The 9,524-nt window shown below is 35.5% G+C and overlaps 1 protein-coding gene and 1 non-coding gene across 2 annotated transcripts; both read left to right on the top strand.

Moving 5' to 3' along the window:
• The first annotated feature begins 410 nt into the window (after positions 1-410).
• LOC137716843 (ATP-dependent RNA helicase DRS1-like) lies at positions 411-3,408 on the top strand. Its single transcript, XM_068456214.1, has 9 exons — positions 411-595; positions 685-781; positions 881-1,031; positions 1,835-1,954; positions 2,071-2,124; positions 2,240-2,283; positions 2,458-2,568; positions 2,876-2,930; positions 3,039-3,408. The coding sequence occupies exons 2-9, from the start codon at positions 689-691 to the stop codon at positions 3,053-3,055; spliced, it is 645 nt and encodes a 214-aa protein (XP_068312315.1). The 5' UTR covers positions 411-595; positions 685-688; the 3' UTR covers positions 3,056-3,408.
• Positions 3,409-4,489: 1,081 nt separating this feature from the next.
• Positions 4,490-4,637, top strand: LOC137720471 (small nucleolar RNA snoR135). The gene has a single exon (XR_011066524.1). It is a non-coding gene; the product is annotated as a small nucleolar RNA snoR135 (small nucleolar RNA).
• Positions 4,638-9,524: the final 4,887 nt, after the last annotated feature.

Below are 9,524 nucleotides of genomic sequence, written 5' to 3'. Positions count from 1 at the left end.
TTTTCCCAAATTGACAGACATTACCAAATGACATACCATACTTATGAATGTAAGATTTGTGAAGTAATCAATTAATTGTAAGCACAGACAAGAGCAAATAGTGGATTGTCCTTGTTGATAAAGCCCTTTCTTTAACTCACTGTATCACGGTTCAAACCTCCCAATTTGTTTTAATACAAGTAATAATACTATAATTTACACACAAAAAATGAGAGATGATTTGAACACGAGACATATTAGGTTGAAGGGAAAACTCTAACCCTCGCTCCCTCCTATTAATTCCTAAAGCCCATATAAGTTACTTTTGTTACAGCCCAATACATGATTAAAGTCCATTAAATGGTTTAAGGACCAATAGGCTATTCCCTCGTCTTTCTTTTATTTTTGTCTCACTTCTGTCTTTTCTTCTCTCAACCACTCTCTTCGTTTTCTCTGCTCAGCTCCCAAATCAAATCAAAGGAGAGTGAATCAAGCCCATATCGCACTCTCAATAGTTGCTGCCTCCTTTTTCTCTTCTGTCTTCGACATAAATCTTGCCTCCCGCGGTAGAGTCGAACTTCTCTCTTCTCAGGAGTCACTGCTTCTGCAGAAATTGGTAATACTATTTTGCCGAATTTTCCTTTCTTTATTTTTTTTTTGCGTTAATGTCTATTGAGTAATTCCTGGTTGCATTTGTATGTGAAGTTCAATGGCATACAGAGGGCGCGGCCGCGGACGCGGTGGATTTTCGGGTGGTGGCGGTTTTGGCTTTGCTAAGCAAGAGCCCTTTGTGCTTTTTCCTGTGGGCTTTTGTTGCTGCAGTTTTTGCATATGTTTGGCAGTTTGCTAGGTTTCCCTGAATTAGGCTTTCCATATTTAACGTCGAAGCTTTTCCTTGCAGGACATTGATTTGCCTATTTCCAAAGGTATATCTGATCTACAGCAAAAAACAGACGCTGTTATTGAGGAAGAAAACTTAATCAATCAAACTCGCAAATTCCAAAAAATTTGGAAAGACTCTCCTTATTATCTTGAGCAAAGCACTTCGAAAGGTTAGCATGATGTTCTTTGGAGTCCATTATTCTTTTTCATTTATGCATGATAGTGGAACAAGCAATCTATGAAGCATGTGTATTTCCCTTTCTTTCTCTCGGTAAGATATGGATCATGGTCATTCTTTTGATGTTGCGGAGAGCATTTTCGTTGTTCTGGTATGTTTCAACTCGTTAAATAGATTAGCAACGCTGTAGAGATGCTTGTATGGTGTGTACGGGTAAACTTCTGTATACGTAGTTCCGATGCAATTCGCACAGATGTGTTGGAAAGCTTTGATCTTAAAATATTGTCAAACAATATGGATATGGTTGGAGATGAATACATCTTTATAACGAATGTGAAATTGATCTCATCAAGATTTTATAGTAAGATGTAGGGAGAAGTTCACGCATCCCTTCCAAAAACAACACATTTTCTTCTGTTTGTGGCCATTATGAAAAGTGGCACACAATCATCAAATGTTTAATCAAAGAAGATTCATATTTCACAATAATTTGTAACATTCGTTGTCCTCAAAAGGATATTTGTTGCAAGCGGCATTGCTCCTATTTCGTGTTCACAATACATGTTTTAAGCTGATTTTTGCTATAGTTGCATTATATCCGACATGTGAACGCTTATACTTTTCTTTATGCCTACAAGTTACAACCTGTCAGTTCGTTAAAAATATAGGTCCGTACTGGCATTTTATTCGAATACCGTATTACTTCTGATTTGATTCTTAATCATTTTTTGGCTTGTTTTGTAATCATAGCAGGTTATGTTTGATAATATATACTTCTTGAACATGTGGTTGCAGAAAGGCAAAACGAAGATGTAGAAAGATATTCTGACAGAAGAAAGCCAAAAACCACGATAAGACGCGGTTCTCTTTTTAGTATATTGGAGCTCAAGGGATTTCCTCAAGAACTGACTGGAGGTCTCTACTCTAAATAGCCATACTAAAAAAAAATTGGAATAGTATTGAGAATGCTATATTTTGTTTTATGTTGTCTTCATGCTTTTTACATTCATGCTGATGCAATGGTGTATCAGGTTCAAGGGTGCAGCAGCCAGGTCGAAAGAGAGTTCGATGGAATCCTAACTCAGGTCTTATGAGATTAGATGCTTTCCTTTTTGTGCTGTCTTCTATCATATGTTTTTGTGTTTTTCTCTGTTCTTTAGGAATTTTGAACATAACTGATTAAAAATATCGCTCTAACAGGGCTGGAGAAGTTGGATTTATTTGAAAAGCTCGAGCAGCGTCAGGTATGAGAAAGTCTTTAGTCTCTCTAACTACAATACTTTGGGTCAAAGATCACTGTATCAACATTTGTTTATGAAAAGAATCTATTATATGTGTTCTAAAGATTTTTCTTATCATTGGTAGTTTAATTTTTGTACGCATTAACTTTCTTTGCCAATAACGTTTCTCCTTTGTAGGGCCAAAATGATACAAAAGAAAAGAAAGAAGGTGAAGGTGAGGATGAAGATGAAAATGAAGAGGAGGAGGAACAAGAGGAGGAGGACTTTAGTGATGATGATTATTATAAGGTTCGTAAAAGAAATATTGGGTCTTATATGTTTATTAGATTTTTAAATCATCTATACTAATCACTTCAAAATGGTCATTCGTTGTACTTTGTTTATGTTCATCGTTACGATTTTCATTGCTTATATTTGCTACCTGATTCCTCACTTGTTCAGAAATAGGAGGCATGTTGGTACAGAATGGATAAGGGCTATTTTAATTTAGTTTCATGTATAATTTGTTTCCGTTCTTATTATTTTCTTGTTTCTAGTAGGATTAGGACCATGTGTGGGAAAACAAAATGTTTCTGATCAACCTATGGTCTTGCAGGGCTTTGATGTTGATGATGATGAAGATGATTATAATATGGAAGATGACGGTGACGGTAGGAACCATTCATCTGATCCACTGCAATTTTTATCACACTACAGCATGGAATAATTGAGCTTGTGAATTTACTAATAAGCTTACCCTTTTGGTTTTAATGATGCAGACGAACCCCTTTTATAGTGAGAAGGTGTTGCGTACGATGTGTTCATTTCATTTCTCGTCGATCAAATGGGGTATGGCTGTGCAATCAGTTACTAATTTTTTGGTACAAACGTCTTGTTCTTCGAGTAAACGATGTCTTAGTCTGCCAACATTACAGCTTTATTTTGGATCTTCTAGTGTTTACCAGATCGGTCATGCATTGACGTTGTGTATTGTCGTAGACAATTACAGATAGAAAATAGGATTTGATGGAAGTCGGGGTAATTTTCTTGAGTTTCTACTCTTTTGTAGTTTGCTCTTGAATCCAAGTTTTTAGACTCCGAGAACATAAAAAATCGAAGTCGGTGCTTGGTAAGGCTGTTTTCAAACAACTCCTCTGAGTCCAATCTAGCCCCACTGCTTTAGGAACGGCCTCTGAAGACTGCGCCCGAACAACAGCGCCGCTTGCCGTCAACCTGGTTATCTTCCTATGTCGAACAACTTTCGACGGCACGGGGACTGGAGAAGCTTTTCTCCGACGTCTACGTCCGCTTGGGATCTTGCCATTGCATGTGTATGGCTTAATAAGCAAGAATAGTGATCGCATTTAGGTCCATCTTGAATTCACATGGCACGAATGAGTTCACGGAGTGAGACAAAAAAAAACAGTTAACTAGATAATTAAGCGGGATTTAAAGAAGAAACCAAATCGTTACGGCGCCAGATTGCCAGAGTGAAAGTATAATTAACCTTATACTACTCAAATTTTGGAGTGCATAAACACGATTACTTTATGTTACAGTGATGAAGCACCATTTGCAATAGAACTTGTATAACTTACTAAAACACAAAGATGAAAGTTTTCTGCACACAAAGTTTTGATAAAATGCTATGAATTTCCTTAAAAAAAATATCATTTCAAGACGAGGTATTGATCTTTCTTGACAAACATTGCTTAACTCCTTACATAAATTAAACAAATTGGCATTTCATCATGAGGATGTTATTTGTTACCATATATAATGGTCTCCAAATCGTAGACAACCTTAAGAGGATGATAAAGAGAAGAATTGATTTCAATTATGACGTTCGTACAATGAAATGATGTCATATCTTTATATAATGAGAAATGACTTGTTTACATATAAGAACATGGCCAAGTATTGGTCCTTGTGGAATAAACCTTGTGGAATAAACAGTAAGAATCAATTCGGGACAACCGGGCTGGACTTAGGGTAACTGAAAATGAAAGCCCACAAAATGGATTTGAAGGGATATTTTGGTAAATCAAACATGGGCAACAAAACCCTAGTGTGATTTGCTTTGCATTTCACCTCCTATATATATAGACCGCGCGGTCCCTTTTTCTCATCATCCTCCTCTTCTCTCCGTGTAAGCCTGCAAAATCCTCTGTGATCTGTTTTTATAAATATATTTTTGTTTGAGTTTGATGAGTAAATATGATATAAAAGGCAAGCAGGGATTGTGTGTATCGGCGTAGTGCTAGAATCAATGCACTCTGATCCGAAAGATTTCCCTGCAACATCAAATCAAAAGGGGAAGGTGGGCAGTTGTTCTTCATCCGCCTGTTGAAATTTCAACAATCATCTTCCCCATATTCCTTTCTTTTTTTTTTATTAACCCTCTCACGTAATTAAGGTTCCTGGGTTTTGATTCATTTGTTACTTTTTTATTCCATGTTTTTGTATGATTAAAATTGAATTTACAGGCTATATTAGCTTGAAATTGTTTCTGGAATTTGGGTTTCTCTCTGTTTTCATTGTGATTATTGAAGCTCAAATCTGGATCAAAGAGTTTCTTAAATACAATTAACAAAAACACGAGTATTAAATGGGTAATATTGATTTTTTTTTTCCTTTTATTTTTGTAGGAATGGTAAATTGCTGGAAAGGTGATCATGAAAAATATATTGAAAATGCTCGTAATTTAGGGGTTTTGGGTTAGGTTGAACTGCAAAGACAGGGCCTATTGGGCCACATTGGAAGAAGACTTGGATTTGAGCATATATATTGTTCTTATAATTGGGCCTATTTTAACATATTTGATGCAGACTGGTTTGCTATCTTCTGGGCTTTGGTCTATACTCGACCAAAAAATATTTAACAATACTTGAACGTGAATTTATTTTCACTCCTTATCAAATTGTAACCATGAGATTGACTAAAAGTTCGTTTGAATGTGCTTTTAAAATAACTGAAAGCATTTTTGGTAAAAATATTTTCGAAAACAATCATTGGTAAAAATGCTAATAAATCCTAGAAAGCACCTTAAATTGTTTATTAAAGAAGTATATAATCGGTGGTTCTTGTAGAAAGCACTTAAAGTGTTTTTTGAACTTAAAAATATTTTTTCTAAAAACGCTTTCAATCATCTAAAAAGTACGTTCAAATAACTCCTAAATCAAATAGAATGACGAACTACAAGTGAACCAGAACTAGTATGGTTTGATACGGTGCGGTTTTGGGGTAAAATTGAAAATGAAATTGAAATTTATTTCGGTTTGGTTTTACAATGTGAATTGGAATGGAACTGAACCATTTGGTTTTGGTCCGCTTTGGTTTCAAATGGTTTTGTTTTTCGGGTTGGGCCTAAATTGTGGGCCTATTAAAAAATTGATATCAATAAAAGTGTTCAACATTCAAACAAACTCAATAGTCCAAAACTTAGTCACTTGCAAACTAAATGCTTTATAGCATTAATACAAATCAATTATAAAAAAAAAATTCATGATCACCATACTGAGGACGAGGAGCGATTCGTTTGGAGATTGGTTGGGATTGGTCGTCATTTGCAGTGTGACTATATGATAGGGCAGAATGAATGAATGAAAGAGACGAAAAGGACGGGGCAGTAGAGGATGTGAGAGGAGGAGATGTATGTGTGTTGTCGAGACTTGAATTGGTATCAACTCTTCAAATAGTCTAGGCATGTTATGTTATGATAGGGCTGAATGAATGAATGAAAGAGACGAAAAGGACGGGGCAGTAGAGGATGTGAGAGGAGATGTATGTGTGTTGTCGAGACTTGAATTGGTATCAACTCTTCAAATAGACTAGGCATGTTATGATATGGTTGAGTCCACGCTACATGTATAGACTCAACCAATTACCCCCAATACCTAATTAGTGATTAAATTAAAAAAAAGTTATATTAAGCTTCTCAATTCGTTTTCAGTTTGGTTTCAAAAATTAGGAAATGAAATCATTTAGTTTGCTGTTCAGTCCCTATTAGGAACTAAAGTTATTTAGTTTGCAGTTTGGTTTCAGAACCGCAAAAAATGAACCATTTAGTGTGGTCTAATAGAGTCTATTCTGTTTCAATTTTCGATTTCAAAATGTCCACCGGTAACCAAAAGCATTTACCCTTGCCATCGAGATTTAAAATTTTCCCTCCTCCAAAATGTCTTTTGTCCTAAAGAGAGGGTAGTATTTGATTGGTTGTTGCAGAAGTGTGGGTAGGCCCATAGCCAGAGAGCTAGACAAGGCTAAAGGCCTATTCCGAATGGAGTACGATTCTCTTCTCTCTTCTTTCCATCTCCTTCCATACCCTCTCTCACATTCTCTATTTTATCTTTCTTTTTCTACAAAAAAATTAATATAAAATGTTGACGTGACTTAACCATAACCGTTCATATAGGAAGAGAGGGAAGGAGAAGAAAAAAAAAGAGAGGAGAGAATCCTACTCCATTCCGAATAATTCTGAACTGGGAGTGGAAATGTTGGGCTGCCCTGGGGTGGTCCATGGAGTTATGCACCTCTATATTTGTTTTATTAAATAAATTAAAAATAAATCGGTGTCAGATTTGGCATCCTTTGATAATGGTCCCGTTCAATCGCTACTTAAAGGATTAGGGGTGAGGTGGTGCTTAGCTGCTACAATATACGCCTGATTTAAAGTGATCCACGTTCAACTTATATTTGGTTAGCATGGACTATTGTTACGTGAAATGTATATTCATCTTTATATAGAAGTGGTCCACGTTTAGTTTATATTTGGTTAGCATGGACTAGTGTTACGTGAACCAGAACTATTAATATATATCCATCTTCATATGGTCCACATTTTAATTTCACGATCATTCGCGATGTAAAAAGGACATCATGATCTTCAAGATCCGTTTATTAGGAGCTGAAGATTTACTCAAACACATTGTTAATACAAAAAACAGGATAATCCATGCAATGTACTAATACAACTTAGGTGGACAAATTTACTAAAACAGGATAATCCATGCAATGTATATTCAAATCAATTTTTTTTTTTTTTTTGTCGTATATCAGAAGTATCAAGATAAGTATTTACTGAATAGCGTAACCATAACCATAATAATCAATGAACTAGACTTGGCTGCTATAAATTCAGCAGCAGCTGCTGCTTACACCCAATTACGGCTGGACACGTGTCCAAGTTTTGATTTTTTAAATCAAAACTCGAACACGTGTTCAGCCAGGATCAGATGTAAGCAGCAGCGAAGTTAAATCCATAATCAATCCCCCATGCTTCAAAATTGTCCTAAAACCAATTGGTATTATTGTTTTCTTGACTTTGTACACCTAAATGATATATCCGTTGAAATTTCCAAATAATATTATCCCATGTAGCATCATTTTCCTGAAAATCTTCAAAATCTAGCAACAAAACCATATGGTGTTGCCTTTTCCCTCGATAAATGCATGTTACATGCCTTTCATGTCCCCAAAACACACTTTCAGAAGAGCAGTTGATGTTCTATACTCATGAACTACCTGATATCAGAATAATTGGACCGACTACCAATAATCCCCATGGGAAAATGGATGGATAGATCCGTTGAACATTATTGTTAGCATGCTGTATCAACAGTTGGGACACAGGTCGCCAAAATTAAAATTATGGGATTTTGAAGCTATCTTTTTCAAAATATATGGTCGGTGGGTCGATATGTTGTGGGATTCTTCTGTATTCGACTCGAGAAACCTCTCATACCATATGACAAATTTAAAGGCAAGTTTTGTACAGAGATGACTTGTGATGTTTCTTTACTGATGGAGAAACTTATCTAACTCTTGGATTTCATACATTTGGTGCAACGCAATTGCGTGAATATTCTAGACTAGGGTTTGGCGTCCATGCAAATCATATACCATCATCAGAATTGCTAGGGTTTTAGTCAATGTTCTTACCACTGAAGTTGTAGGTAGGAGAGAGGAAGGCAAAAGTTTAGATTTTATTTTTTGAGAGGAATAATATAGGGTATTTTCTGTACACGACAATGAAGGAGTAAATTACTACTTAGTAATGCAATATAGTGATATTTTAGTCCACTTCATGTAAAAAGTTTTAGGTTCAATTCTCGTGAATGATAAGATCGATACCAATTATTATAGCTGACCCATTGTGTAGCTTAAGTCAATCTCCCACCGCCTTAACATAAATTATATATTTGTATTTAAAAAAAAAAAAAAAAAAAGGTAACGTATCAACTAGCTAGAATGAAATTAAAGTGAATAAGTTGTTGAACCACAGAAAGAAGTTTGAGTGCCAAACCAACAACCCTTCGTACTAATAACTAGCAACTTTATGTGGAAAAATATCTGTAGATAAAGATCTCACTAGAAGTCTTTTGTACTCCCACAAAGTCTTTCTGGAAATAGAAGTTAATTAGTACCCCATCGCTCATTCAACTGTTCTTAAATAAGAAATTACTTTAATAAAGGTGGGATTTAGAAGTGCTTCCTAACGTTTAGTAAAATGTAGCAAGCTACACAAATCAACCTTAATACATCCTTCCTTTCCCCAAGTAGGAAATTAGCACCACTCTGCCCTTCTTGCAACTATAACAAGTATAAATTTCTGTATCAAAGTTGGTGCCTTTAACTTTCTTTAGTAAGCAAATAACAAACTACAAAAGCCTTCACCATGGTAGGAAATTAGTGGGCAACTGAAAATTACTAATATAACTCAAGCCTTCACTTAAGAGATTTTGTATGAACTTATAACAAGTTGGACTAGTATTATTCATCATATTGCCAGTTTGTTTTATCATAGAATCTCAAATCATTTCATGGTAACAAAGTATTTAACTTACGTGTTGAGACATATGGTTCATGTGTTCCACATCGCCTATATGTGTTGTTTCTACGTTAATAATGTCACACGTGATGTAATGTGTTGAGAGTGCAAACTTCACATCAGAAAATTAAAAAACCTTACACATGCTTAGAAGTTGAGATACAATTCCATATTGCTAATTAATTTTACATAGACCTTCAACTTCCTTCACCTTCAAGTATACCCCTAACCCTACAAACTCTCGGAGAATGCAATTAGATACATGCCAAATGCGGGGCAAAATAATATGGAGAAGCCCATAAGGGTAGTTTTATAAAGATATCCTACCCTAGCTTATAGATGTGATAGTAACTGTGACTTGGACGTGGATGAGGTCCCATAAAATTGAACAGCAACAAAGCACAAAATTCATGTATCAACCACAAAGACCAAAAAA

The sequence above is a fragment of the Pyrus communis genome, chromosome 1, assembly GCF_963583255.1.
Source record: "Pyrus communis chromosome 1, drPyrComm1.1, whole genome shotgun sequence".
NCBI classification, from domain to species: domain Eukaryota; kingdom Viridiplantae; phylum Streptophyta; class Magnoliopsida; order Rosales; family Rosaceae; genus Pyrus; species Pyrus communis.
This window is presented reverse-complemented; position numbering and strand designations above follow the sequence as displayed.